General features: G+C 41.3%; 1 protein-coding gene across 3 annotated transcripts in view; it reads right to left on the reverse strand.

Annotated features, from left to right (window-relative positions):
* Nucleotides 1–15093, reverse strand: part of LOC128543324 (protein kinase C-binding protein NELL1-like) — a 209475-nt gene that overhangs the window by 38020 nt on the left and 156362 nt on the right. For all 3 annotated transcript variants that reach the window (XM_053513714.1, XM_053513713.1, XM_053513715.1), the window contains one exon: nt 6621–6743. In XM_053513714.1, the coding sequence (XP_053369689.1) occupies nt 6621–6743 (123 nt within the window). The remainder of the gene's footprint in view (nt 1–6620; nt 6744–15093) is intronic.

The raw sequence follows: 15093 nt of genomic DNA on the forward strand, positions 1-15093 counted from the left end.
AATATATGTTCAAAAAAGATAAAAAACAAACAAACAAAAAAACCCAGAAAAAATCACATTAAGTTCTAAGTTTGGGTGGTGGTGGAACAGAACATTTTTTTTTGCACATTAGATCTACTTCTTAATTTTTCTTGGTCTGATATTAAGCGATTGAAAGGGCCATGAGGGTAATCATGCCTCCGGCATTCGGAGAAAATGCTGTACCCTGATGGTGTCCAAGCACTAGTGAGACTCTGGGATAAGTGCATTAGTGTATCAGGGGATTATATAGAGAAATAAAGAGAGTTTTTTTGTGTTCTGTTATTCTACACAATCAAACGTCCCACTTTGAGTTGAACACTCCTCACATTTAAAGATACGGTGACAAATAGTAGAATTTTTTTTATCATAGCATACCTCAACCGAACGGTAGAGATGGCTCAAGCAGGTGAAGTTCAAGCCTTTTGTTCAACATAATATAGTGCTCAAAATGTGTTCTACCAAAAAGTTAAATGTTAAAGGGTTATATTTAGACTAAATCAGCATTACAGTGAATTAATTATAAACAGAATAAGTCAATAACTGTTTATATGATTCATGTATTGTGTAGTCAGATCCAGATGGTGAGTCACAAAACAAAGGAGAAAATAAATAAATCACAAAAACTTCAAACCACCAGGAAAGCAATGAGAATCAATGAGAAAAACAAAGTGGAGTTATAAACTAATTAGTTCATGCCTGCGTGCAGATACACTGAAAAAAAAAAAAATCAATCACGTAACATCAAGCCAAATGCTAACATGAGCAAATTAGCTCAGCATCTGTGCCTAGCATCTGTTCTGTCTAACTGCAGTGTTCTTTAGAACATCTTGCGTGGTTAGTTCTGTAATAATCCCTCTCACACTCGTGCAGTATGTGCAAAAGTCTTAGCACCCTATTTTTAGATTTGGTACAAATATGACTAGATGTTTAGATGTTTAAAAAAAAACTGAATTCTAAACCTTTTCAAATTCATTACCCTGCCATGACAGTTAGACGGTTACATTTGCACACACACACACACACACACACACACTTTGCCGCTCCTCGCTCATCAAAGAAAAGTAAAACGCAGCACGTGTTCAGCAGCGTGACCAGCTGCACACCGCACGCGGGAGGGGCCGGGCTACGAAACTCTCCTCGCTGACAGCACACTACGGCTCAGCGTCCTGCAGACATCGGCCAGCTATAAAAAACCCAGAGCACGCTGGTGTTACGCAGTGTGTTTTCACATTATTGTCATCTTTCATCAACCTGATTACGATAAGCGGTGAGATGGACATGTGCAATTTTAAATGAATGAATTAATGTTCATGACACATGCATGGTGTTCACAGCGATGTGTTGGGTCACATGACCATAAGACTAACCACATGTAGGTAATACTCATGCCTCTGCTTGGGGAATTGTTCTGCTGATGCAAGGAATGATGGGAACTTCGCCTTGATGCTTCGATCCCCTTCATTATGACTTTAATATTTGAGTAGAATCAAGAGCGCATCATTGTGTTTTCACTGTTCATGAAACTGCACGGTAACTCAGAGAGTGGAAAAACAACATGACGTATGGGAAGAAAGAGCTGCGTTCAAGAATTTCTGGGTTTTCGATTCCTCTGGGGTTTGGTTAAGTGGCAGCGCGGAGCAGGACACGGTAACTGAGACAAATTAAAAATGATTATCCATGGAGCAGCAGGCGATTACTCCTTCTGTCGAGACATCCCTTACCGTCTCATGTCCAGGCCAGTCCTGACAATCCTGAAAGTAACACGATTACAGACTCAAGACTCAGAGGACGTGGACATAACGCATGGCTGGCACGCCGTCATCAATACAAACACCATGAATTCGTAAATCAGACATGGGACCGCTATGAGGACAGTAAGACACCTGCGACAGAGAAACTGTCTTTTCTCTGTGGCAGGTGTCTTACTGTCCTCATAGCGGTCCCTAGTGAATTAAGACAGGATTCTCAGACGTCCTTCACACACACATACTGTACGCTTACAGAATAGCAGTATAATATGCAAGAACTATTAGTAACGGGTCAAAGTTTCAAGCTTCAGCGTCAGGACGGAGGTGTTTCCCAGACTACGTGTAACAGAGACAGTGATAAAACCTCCTGTAGAAATGTTTTACACAATGATCCTGACTGTCGTGTTGCTCTGTCGCTACGCTGTGTTTTGAGCGTCTTTCTAGTTAAAGCAGTTTGAATAAGAAGCTGCACTGATCAGCACGGCACGAGTCTGAGACACACAGCTCCAACCTGGTTCAATAAAAAAACAAAAAGCGAGTCGTCATCATGCAGCGGCGAGTCGCTCCTGAACCGTGTCTAGTCGATTTAAATTTAAACCAATTAACTTCGTCATGTTTCATGTCTGCTCAGTGGGGTCGTGTGATTTTATCATACATACAAATAAACCCTGTCTGAGTGTGTGCACGTGGCTCTTCAGGGTGCCCATGTGTAAATAATCAATCACACACACACACACATACACAGATTTCAGTAATGCTGGAGAGCCTCCAGACTCTTATTAAGGCCTGAAACCAGTCATGGACCTGAGACTTCAGAATCAGGCTCCAAAGACCCGATCTATAAGGACTTAGAAAGTTTATTATTAATTAAATTTTTTTTGGGAAGACTCTAAAGAATACAGATTTCAGGGGTAGATATTATGCAAAATTCATTTGTGATTATGCAGGTAAAATATGAAAATAAAAACCGCTGCCTTACATTCTTTTCTATTTGTGTGGTGTTTATGTGTCAAGACATGAGAAAGCGCAGCATGGTGGTGTAGTGGTTAAAACTGCAGCCTCTCACCTACAGGGGCCCGGTTCGATTCCCGTTTAGGGATTGTGTAGGTGTGGAGTTCTGTGCATGTTCTCCCCGTGCTTGGTGGGTTTCTCCAGAGTACATGCAGATTAGGATAATCAGCGTTCCCAAAGTGTGTGAGTGAGTGTGTGTTTGTGTGCCCTGCAATGGACTGTCACCCTGTCTTATATCCCCTGGGATACACTCCAGCCCCTCCTATAGGAGCGCTATAGAGATGCTACTGGAGTAAGACCTGTCCCTTTAAACACAGCTGTACCGATTCACATCAGCGTGATTTGTGCAGCCATGGCAACTGAACAGATCATTCCCTTTCGAAGGTAAAGTCCAATACCACAGGTGCATCTTTAGCAGGATTATGTCTCTTGGTAAAATGTTGTTAAAAGAAAAACAAGTGCTTGTGTTTTATTGACGTTGATAAATTGCGGAGAATGTGACCAGGGACGTGCAATAAGAGTGTGTGAGGGGTCAGTGCTGATTCTGTTGGAGGTTTAATCTGTGGTCCACACAGGTGTGAGAGGCTGTGAAGGTCAGCAGTCAGCAGCACAGAGGGTTTCATCACTGTATTTACACACACACACACACACACACACACACACACACATGCTGTATTATAACAGGACAAACTCTCCATTCCCTCTGATCATTTTTTCTTCCTTCCGTGTGTCACAGATTCATTGTCTTTTATTTGTTCATTCATTCGGCTGCGATATTATTGGAATTAAAATCCACACACAGCCGTGGTGCTGCTCGAGCTCCTGCTGTTAAGACTCGTCATGTTTATTCCATGGAACAGGAAATGCAACACCACCATCTGTGGCCTGGCTGACGATTACCTCCCCTGACTTCAAAATAAATAACTCTTATTTTAAAACAATACATTTGCATATTTAATTTGGGGAGCCTTGTTAATTGGAGGGAATTTAGTTCTGCTGATCCGTCTCTCAGCATGTTCCTGGAAGATGGAAGGAACCTGGAGAACCCAGAGGAAACCTGGTGAAGGGGAAGAGCGTGCACAGACAGTCACAACGAGCTCAGGATTGCTGAAGCTGTGAGACAGAGACGCTACCTGCTACAACACCTTGAGAAACTGTAAGGTGGGAAAGAGTTCATTGTGGAGACGTGGGTTTGTAGGTTACGAGCAGCAGGACCCTCAGCTTCTTCTTCCAGGCTGCAGTGGATGGATTGTATTGGGCAGTAGGGTTAAGGTTCAACCACTGACCCCCTGTACACAGTCTTAATCACAGAAAACACTGAATAAAAGAAAAAAATATATATAACAATATCAGATTTAAACTATTGTGTACAAAACGTCATTAATTCAGACTTAAGGACTAAACCTGTACATCACAATGACTTGGCTATATGACACAAAGGACTCTGGACTGCCTGTCTGAGAGAGAGAGAGAGAGAGAGAGAGAGAGAGAGGGATGGAGGTAATTACTGTAGTCTGGTGCACAATCCCACACCATAACACACTGAGAAAATTGCATTGTTTCTCCCTAAACCCACCATCACACCGTGATCAGAGAATTACACATGTCTACACTCAGCACATGGAGACGCTTCTACACAAACACACTCAACATCACAACACGCAGCTCTCTCCGGCTTTCTGACGGACCGGTCTTGTCGATTACGTCCTGCTCGGTTGTTAGAAAGCAATAAACACTCAGGGCTGTGTGCGGAAACACACAGGTAACGAAATGATACACGCTTCTGGACAGAAACCTGTTTTACAAAGATGATGCGGAATTGATAAAGGTTACCTTTACTGCACCAGGAGAGTCACAGAGCAAACCTGTTAGCTATTTTACGAAACAAATCTCAGGCATAGAGCTCAAACAAAACGCAAATAAATAACCAAGAACTTTGAAAAGCCTTGATTTGATTTGATTTATTTCTGAGGTCATCAGATCTGGAAGCTAAATGGCTCTAAAAGGCCGAATTCTTTTGCTGCGTTACTGAGATCAGCCGAGGTTACACACTCCGCTCCTGTAACTGGCTGGTGTTATAACTGCACGCATGACCTCCTAGTGTGTTACAGACGAGTGTAACGGTGCACTGCAGACGCCCTGGATCTCTCTCCAACTGTCTGGACCAAACTATTTCAATTCAATTTTATCTGTATAGCGCTTTTAACAATTATCATTGTCGCAAAGCAGCTTCACACAATCAAAAGAATTATTTAGGTTTGTATGGAATGTGAGTGTGTATGAGTGATGGTATTATCTGAGATGGTAATAGGAAGAAACCTTGAGAAGAACCAGACTCAACAGGGAACCCATCCTCATCTGGGTGAAACAGAGAGCAGGGATTGATCTGTACTCATACTGTGTTTTAGGTGTGTTAGCCAGTTCAGTATAACAGTTGATGTTAATTGATGTTAATATGGAGTCCAGGCAGTTATTGGAGACTCAGGTAGACTCGTAGGAAAATTCCAGTGCTGAACTATCGAGCGACTGCAGCCAAGTCAAGTCCTCAGAGAAACAGCTGTCAACACCAGTCGAGCCCAGAACCGTCTTCATGGTAGAGTGAGACCGTCCCCAGACACCAGACGCATCCCAAAGAGACACACGGGGCGTCCCATGTGACGAGACCAGGATGGAACTAGAGAGCTTTCGTAATGGCATTCATGTTAAAAAGATTTCTGAAAGTGAAAGTTACGTTCACGTCAATCCAGGACTTTATATTATTGATTGTGCAGAATAACAATAGATTGTAAAGCACAGCGCGGTGCATTTTCTAGTGGATCTGCCCATCGTGAAACCTGCGTCATTACGATTTTTCTATATAATCACCTTTTACACTAGTGCACTTATCCCAGTGGTTCACTAGAGCTTGGACACCATCAAGGTACACCGGAGCCGTGATCTGATTCACATCTAAAACGCAAAGCGTCTCTTTCACAGTGATGAGACGTTTCACTCTCTGAACGTTCAGGTGAACGACTGCAGTGAGCTTTGAGACACCTCAACCATCCTCAAACTTGGTAAGATGAAGCAACAGTGACGAATGCTTCAGAAGTTTGTGCACTCTGCAGAAAAAAAAAACGTACTGTATCAAGAGCAACTTGCCCCGCTCTCACCCTGGATGTTCTACACACTCTTTCCTCACGGCTTAAGCTGCAGCACCGGTGGGAAGTTACAGCGCCGGGTGAGGACGGAGGCGGGATTACGATTTATGTAACATATAGCCAGGAGTGCTAATTAGCATGAGGCGACACACAACCGTGTCAAAATATTAACAACAATAAGATTAACAACAATAATTCTGTAACAGGAATCGTCATGCCGAGTCTTTTGTTGCTGCAGATTGCACTTAACATCATCACCTGCTATCTGGTTGCTCTTTTGAGACAGGAAATTGCATCAGATGATACTACGGCTCCTTGTGCACCTACACTCACTCCACAGACACCTCCATGCAATCCCGCCAGGTGAATCTAACAAACTCCACTTGACCTGATAGACCAGGGAAAGCCTGAGACAGCCGCGTTGCCATGCAGCGCACAAACACAGAACCTGCAATCTCCACAAGACTTCACTGAACTGAAAGCTCTTTCCCTGAGCTAATACTGTAGCAGCGCGCAGGAGAAAAACCGCGCATTGAGAAGAACCTGAACCGCCTGCTTCAGTCACCTCGGAGTGTGAGAGATACTGCGGGAAAGCAAGGCCAGGACGAGAGGAAGACAGTCAGTTCTCGTCATCTGTGAGGTAGCTGTTTGAGTGCGTGTGTGTGTGCGTGTGTGTGTGTATAAAGACTGAGGACCCTACCTGTGCAGATGGTGCCATTCCCCATGAATCCTGGCTTACAGGTGCACAGGTGGCCGTGGATGGTGTTGGTGCAGATGGCGTTCTCATCACAGGAACTCTGACCGCTCACACACTCGTCATGCTCTGAAAGCAAATGGAGAGACTGTGTATGTGTGTATGTGTGTGTTAGGTCGAATCTCCCTGAGGGAGATTTACAACAAGGCTTTGAACACCCCAAAAAGTTTTATTGTTTATGTTTTTTTGTTTTCCATGATGCTCATAAATCATTGCAGAAAAGGTGGCACCCAACTGGAGCTGCGATTACAACCTCAGTCATTAATGGGCTTCTCACAAGGGGTTTTAGTTTTTTACTTCAACAACGATACGAATGCAGCCCACTAGCTTGTTTCACAGCAGAGCCGAATGCGTCAATCTCCCTGGTCGTAATACGCTCGTTCCTTTTCTATACCAGCAGGTCAGCATGTCAGTTTAACGTCACATCATGTTAAGATCACATCTCCTGAAAGTCAAATGGAACGTCTTAAACAGAAGGAAAAAATGTTACCTTAAAAACGTACCTACATGATATGGACAAAAGTATTTGCCCTCACCTGCACTCACACTGTGTCCATATAATTCATACACTGCAATATGGAGTCCATCTCTATTTTGCAGCTCTAACAGCTTCCACTCTTCTCTGAAGGACGTCCACAAGACTATGGAGTGTTTCGGTGTGAATTTGTGTCCATTCATTCAGACACTGGAGGTCAGACACTGATGTTGAACGAGAAGGTCTGGCTCACAACGTCCGTTCCAGTTCATCCCTAAGGTGCTCGATGGGGTTGAGGTCTCAGGGTTCTGTGTTCGGGCCGGTCGAGTTCTTCTACACCGAACTCTTAAACCGCGTCTTTATAGGGGCGGAGTCATGGTGTAATAGAGAACGGCCTTGAATAAACTGTTTCCACAAAGTGCGAAACACAGCATTGTCCAAGATGTCTTGGTCTCAGTAAGATTGTCCTTCACTGGGTATAAGGGACCTGATTCAAACTTAAATTCAATAATTCACAGGTTTGGACCAACACTTTTGTCCATATACAGTAGTGTACTTTAAATACAGTTCATTAGCTACGAGAGGTTTAGTGTCTTTAGTTTTATCTAAAATGCAATGCATTTGCTAACAAGTAAGATCTTGCTGAATGACTCTGGTGCAGTTCTAAATCTTAAAAAAAAAATAAAAAAATCCTTTAGATAGTGCACACATTTTTAAACCAGCCATGAGCATAATGCTGCCCTTTTGACCCTTTACCAGCATGATGGTGTTGTAATCGAGCGCTGTTCAATGTGACCTACAGTAGAGGAAAATGAGGCGGCCTCGTCGTGATTTATAACCGGTGACTAATAATGGAAATTAGTTTAATAAATATTTCAGGCATGTTCACTCAAATGTGAAATTAGCATGGCTCGTGTTGTGTGCCCTCGAGCTCGCTCGCCTTCAGTGTGCTCAGGACCTTTATCTTATTTGTGTGTGTGTGTGTGTGTGTGTGTTTGCTGTGAACCGTGTATTTAGCATGCATGTTAGGTTTTTAAATGAACATTGTAATCTGGTTGTGTAATACAGTTACAGCACGGCTCAGACAAGCGTTCCTTTATATTAATGCTCTCTCTCTATATAACATTACAGCTGCTGTGATTTTGTGAGAAGCTCCAAAAAAATCCAGTTGTTGATATGGTGAAGGTTTCTCTCAGGAGGTTTTGATTTAGCATTTGTGAACCGTCACGTCAACTTAGGAATTAAGTCACATTTCGGTTGATTTCCTGTCCGGCTCCTGAGATATGGACAGTGTGAGTTTGTTTTTTGGAAATCCTATTTTTAGAATATGAATTTAAATATTTGGTGTAGTAAGACAGAGGGAGCGCTCAGGATTTCCCTGCTAGCCCTAAAAGTAACGTGTGGGTTTATAACAAAAAGAAAAAATATATACAGTATATGTGTTCAGGACTGAAGTAACGACTGGAGTAACGACTGGAGTAACGAGCATGGATAGTGTTAATTACAGTACTTTAAAACAATGTTCAGAATCTCAGTTCTGTTGAAGGATCAGATTTTAGTACCTGACTTGGCTCACATTTTTTGGAAGGAGTCTCCAGTGTTGAAGCTTTCCAATAGCCAGAAGTAAGACTGTTTGTTTACAGCCAGGTGCATTTTCTTAATAATATATATAAAGAGAATAACTAAAGAGAAGCTGGTTTGGAAAGTAGTTTGGGATGACAACAACAACAAAGCTGGTTAAAAAAAAACAATAGATAAAACTTCATAAAACTGTTTAAGTTTGTAAATGTTGGCGTTCATAAAAGAAGTAGAGCTCCTCATCTATGTTCTACCTTTAGTACACTGAAAAAATATACCGTCTCTTTAACATTAAATAATTGAGGTAATGATTCACAATAAATGTTTTCATCTGTACCAACAGAATCCCTTCAGTCTAACTCATCTCTTTTTGCATCTGCATTCTAAATTAAAAGGTTTTAAGCAGCAAAAATAAAGAACTAATTTTAAGTTGTTGGAAAGACATTGATTGAACAAAAGCAATGTTGTACTTTAATATTTAATATATTTTAATATTTCTTATTTAAAGTAATCACAGTGACACATTTTGCAAATGTATTTATCACAGACGTATGTTTACTTGCGGATGTGTTCCCATTGGCCAGGTCCTACTAACCAGTTTTCCAAATCTCCGGCAGGTGAGCTGAATAATGGGACTGCCGCCTTCTCCAAGTTAGACTTTTACATTTACATATTTGGCAGAGGCCCTGATACAGTAGTGATTAGAGGTGTATTTAATAATGAAGTCTTCATTATTTGGTCCCAGTGAGCACGGGTGAGTTTGCAGTATTCAGTTGCTGATCAACGTTGTTCAGTTCACCTCTCAGTCTTGTTCAGTCCAGATGTTAAGGCTAACTGCTGTATATCCTTACACTGGTTCACAAGATTACTGAACATGAGTACGATCAATCTACAAAGCTTTTTGTTGTTAATTGAAGTAATTAAGAAATCTTATTAAGTCATTAGATGTTATTTGATGCCTGCCAGTGATACAGGTGTTGGGACATACACTACTGTATAGAGGAGGTTCATGCTCGATGCGCACACTTATGACCATATCAATTAGATGGGAGAAATTCCAACATTGATTTTTGTCCTCATGCTGCCCTTTAGACTTCAACACCAATCTCCCTCCTCCTCCTTCACTTTTCTTATATTCTACAGCGGATAATCAGAAGCACACCTGCTACTCATGAGACTGTTCCGCTCGTTTTAGATCAAGTCCCTCATCCACAGGAAAATGAACTAACATGATGTTCATCAATATGTAAAAGACAATCATGACTAATGCATTCCCCTCCTTAATTAATGACTGCTGCTTATTGAGCCCTTAAGCAGATTAAACACATTATTCAACACTTTTTCCTGTCTTAAGCTCTCTTTTAATGAGCCTTGAACAAGCAAGTTTCACTATGTGTCAATCCTATGTCTAATTTGTAGGTAGGACACTAAGAGTGAGATACAAGACACACTAATTGGGATTTAAAGCTCAGACCTTGAGATTTAAAAGCAAATTAGTCAAAATTCTGTCTCTGTGGTAACCCATTAATTGGAAATGTGGAATGTATATGAAGTAAGCCTTTATATAACTTTAAAAAAGATATTAATTAACAGTATCATTTACCTGAGGTTTATTTACATGCAATTATTAAATTCTATTAAATCACTCAAATAATAAGAAGGTGTGCAATAACCACATGCAAGCTGAACAGGAATAGGAAATGGGCCAATGAAACTCAGGTTTAAATAATTAATCTCTCTATAATTAAAACTAACGTTGATATAAAGAGAAAATTACAAATTACAAAATACACAGAACGTAGAAGGAGATATTCCAAGTTCATGCAAAAAGAATCGATAAAAGTTAAGTTATGTTTGTTTACAGTGTGAGTTATACAATGCCTTTGGAATTACATGCTGTAGGACTCCATGGATGTCTGAAGCACTGAATCACTGTTTGTCTTTTAATGAAGATGGGTGACCCAGTTCTTCACCAAGCACTTCACCGAGCATTATTCTGCTTTAACACGATTTCAGCTCTGTGGTGCTCTTACACCCCGATGTGCATCTCTTACAAGTACACTGCACTTCTAGATAAGGGTGCTAATGCAGTGAATGCAAATGTATATGTTTCAAATTACTCTAACATGTAACAAATGTAATTCTACTTCTCTAAATAAAAAAAATACAGAAAAACAGAAATTCCTAATTCAGGGATAGATATTAAAGGGCATGTATTCTGGTTTATTGTGTTCAGGAGCAGCACAAACTGCACATTGAACCCTGTGTGTCATGACAGAATGCACCATTTAAATTGTCCTGGGACTTTGGGAACAGTGCTGGCTTTAACCTCAGACTACAGACTGTGATGGTCTTTGCAACAGAATACAGTTCTGATTATTATTGTGCAGAGGCAATGTAAGGAGCATTACTCACACACTTACCTGTGTATCCTGGGTACATCTGGAAGATTTTAAAGCAATATCTGTTTAAATGGCAGGTAGGATCCAAAACATGCAACAGGTTTCCAAATTGATCCACAAAATCTTTAGTGATTTCACACGTGCCTTACTGAAAAGCTCCGTCTGTCTTAGAGCTTTCAGTATTCATGTTGATGGTTGTCATGAGCTGCATCTCAAATCAAAAACTTGCAATGCAAGTCGTCTTTCTGCCTGACCTTCTTAAAACTTTTTGACACCTTTGATCATACTATTCTCTAGGGCAGATTAAAACATGTTCCATGGATGGCCTTCTCCCTAAAGGTACAGTTTACTGTTTTGCAAGATTCTATCCTTACAAATTTCTCAGTTTGGTTGGGCAGCCAGATCTTGGACTGTTGGTTGTTTCTAAACTCGTCCATTTGAGAGTGACTCTTGGGCACTTCCAATGCAGCAGAAATGTTCCTATATCCTTTCCCAGATCTATGACTTCACACAATCCTGTCTCACATGGCTCATGCAAGTGAGGGCTCTACATCAAGGAGTTCCTAGTTGCCCGGTTCCTAGTTTCGGTTAATAGTTTAGCCCCACTGCTGGTTGCCCTGGTTATCCCTCGATGCACTTACAGTGGGTATGCCCAAATGTCCTGGTGGCTCAAAACTATCAAGTGCTGTCTTCATTGCTCTACATTACTACTGGCATTCACCTTGATAGAAGGTCCTGGAAGCTCATACAACATGCACATTCTTATTATGAGGAATTCAAGCAAGCTTTAGCAAGACCATGGGAGCGGTTGCACTTGTGGTTGTAATTGTACCAACGGCTTGTCCCCTAAAACTACCCCACCACAAACTCTCACTATTCCCTCATATTGAAGATACATTGGAGAAACATTTCTCATGTTGGAGAAACAGAGAAGACAGCAAGATATTTGTTCCGACTGAAATCAAACTATATACAATTATATAATTCATTTCTCTGTAATGTACCTCAAACACTAGACACTTAACAGAATAGCAGAAGTTGATTTTTATTGAAAATCACTAAAGTGAACGTTAAACCATTTCCTTTATACATTTGCGTTACTGTTCACCAGATTCCCACCACATTTACAGTCTCTGTACTCTGTACCCTGAACAGTGCCTTATTTTTGAGCAATGAAAACAAAAACAGGAGCCAGTGTGGCATGAACACGAGAAACATGTAAGGACGAGTCTTATTACCTCTGATAACAGCTGATTTGAAAGGTCAGCACAAAAACATCTCTTCTCTTCACACACACTCACACACACACACTAATAATTAATGTATTTGTGATCATTTAAGTTTTACCTTAACAGATGGAACCCTGTGAATCTCAGAAGGTTGAAATGACTGGAACAGCAGACTCATGTGTGTGTGTGTGTGTGTGTGTGTGTGTGTGTGTAATTTATTTGTTTGAAGAAGAATGATGAGTATCATCCCAATAATACCATACCTACAGTGAAGCGTGGGGCTGGAAGCATCATGCTCTGGGGGTGTTTTTCTGCACAGGGGACAGGACGACTGCACTGTTTTAAGGAGAGGATGAACGGGGCCATGTATTGTGACATATTGGGCAAAAACCTCCTTCTCTCAGTCAGAGCATTAAAGATGGGTCGTGGCTGGGTCTTCCAACATGACAATGACCCAAAGCACCTAGCCAAGAAAACCAATGAGTGGCGTCGTAAGAAGCATATCAAGGTTCTGGAGTGGCCTAGCCAGTCTACGGATCTAAATCCAATAGAAAATCTTTGGAGGGAGCTGAAACTCCGTGTTGGTCAGCGGCAGCTCCGGAACCTGACAGATCTAGAGTAGATCTGTATGGAGGAGTGGGATAAAATCCTTCCTGCAGTGTGTGCAAACCTGGTGAAGAGCTACAGGAAACGTTTGACCTCTGTAATTGTTAACAATGGCTTCTGTACCAAATATTACATTTTTTTGACTCAAGTGAATACTTATTTAAGTTACAGAGCAGAGCAGCTACAGTATAACAGCTTAGACCCTTCTGTGAAGGGTTTCCACAAGGTTTAGGAGTGTGTTTATGGGAAATTTTGACCATTGGTATTTTATCACGTTGAGGTCAGGACTCAAGGGCAGTCAAGTTCTTTCACTACAAGCTCGCTCATCCATGTCTTTATACTGTTCCCACAAAGTTGGGAGCATGAAACTGTCCAAAATGTCTTGGTATGTTGAAGCATTAAGAGTTCCTTTCACTGGAACTAAGGGACCGAACCCACCTCCTGAAAAACAACCCCACACCAGTTCCAACATGACTGCGCACCAGTGCACAAACCTCAACCCGATAGAACAGCTTTTGGGATGAGAGCGGAGACCGCGAGCCAGACTTTCACGTCCAACATCAGTGTCTGACCTCAGAAGAGTTGAAGAGTTGAAGCTGTTATAGCTGTTGGTGGATCCCTTACTCCATAAACTTTACCATCATATTAAACCCTATGGATTAAGAATTGGATGTTACTACACAGGAACTGAACAGATCAAAAATTCTCTTCCAACAAGGTGACAATAGAATGCAACACATTTTTTAAACCCTTATCTGTAAGTGTGTGATTTTATTCCATTGAGTTGTCATTGGTGTGTAGTGTGTAGATTTTGAGGCACTAAGCCATAAGCTCAATTAGGATGGAGAAATCTGTCTCCAGGGTTAATCAGCCTCCATTTAGCTGATAATTGTTCCCCATTTAGGTGTGACATAGATTTCACGAACTGCAAGAAGAGGTGTTGTGTGTGCTTCTGAAACCTCCCCTTGTTGTGGCTAATGAATTGCAGCACTTCTGAGCTTGAGAGAATTGTCACACTTCGAGCCTTTGCTCCTGTGAGGTCTGTATTCACAGCTCATATAATTGGAGCTGGATTTAATTAAACTTTTCTTCTGGCCATGTCTGTGAAGGAAGATGAGCTGTTCCTCCTGCGGTGCCACTGTTATGAAGCATTATTAAGTGTGCCAACTCTTCTCTGTTAGTAACGTACATGTATTAAACACTTCAATCGCTGAGCTGGAAGCTAGAGCACAATTTTCAAACTGCATTAGCATCTTAGTTTGTTAATTATGTTCACTATTATGCATAATTCATTTTTCAGTCTTTTTTGGACAGTCACACAGATCTGCAGTATGCATGTACATGCAAAAAAAAATCACATCCCCTTCCTTTTTCCTCCTTAAGATAAGCATTTTTAAAATGCATTAAAACTGCACTTCAGGTTATGTTGCGGTTTTTGCTGATGTTTTGTGTTTGCTGATAAAAATGTTCAGGGCTCAGCCCCACCCAAGAGAGTCCATTTTTATCTCCAAAGTTTTACGAGTGTATGCTAAACATTTCATATGGGACTGTTTTCTTAGCGGGAGACAATTTAAAGCTGAATTCGGTAGCTCAGGCGGCTAAGGCTCTAGGTTGTTGATTTGGGGATCTGTGTACGAGCAACGCCGTTGTTGGGTTGCCACACCCCAGGCTACCCAGCCACTGCATGCAGTGTCAGTCCCAAGCACGAATAAAATGGGGGAATTATATTGGGAAGGGCATCCAGTGTAAGACCTGTGACAAGTTGTGTGTGGGACAGATGGTCGGCTGTAGTGACCCCTGGACAGAAGCAGCTGAAAAAGTTTTCCCGAAGTTGAAGAGTTGATCGATTGCAAAGGTCTGTGAACTTTAGAATCCAAAGCTATACTGTAGGTTTTACTTTTAAAGTTACTTGAATGCTTGTTTAGCATATGTTTAGCTACGTTTGTTTGGTCACACAATGAGGCTATTATTGCTGTAGCTTGCATTGCATGCCGAAACAGGTTAAATGTTTGGGTTAGTTTTTTTTTAAGAATAAAAAGAATTTACATTAGAATCCAAGCTTTCCAAGTTTCATTAGAGTATTATATCAGGATAGTTCTATGTGATTAGCACCCATTCTAGCTTAATTT

The sequence above is a fragment of the Clarias gariepinus genome, chromosome 15, assembly GCF_024256425.1.
Source record: "Clarias gariepinus isolate MV-2021 ecotype Netherlands chromosome 15, CGAR_prim_01v2, whole genome shotgun sequence".
Lineage (NCBI taxonomy): Eukaryota > Metazoa > Chordata > Actinopteri > Siluriformes > Clariidae > Clarias > Clarias gariepinus.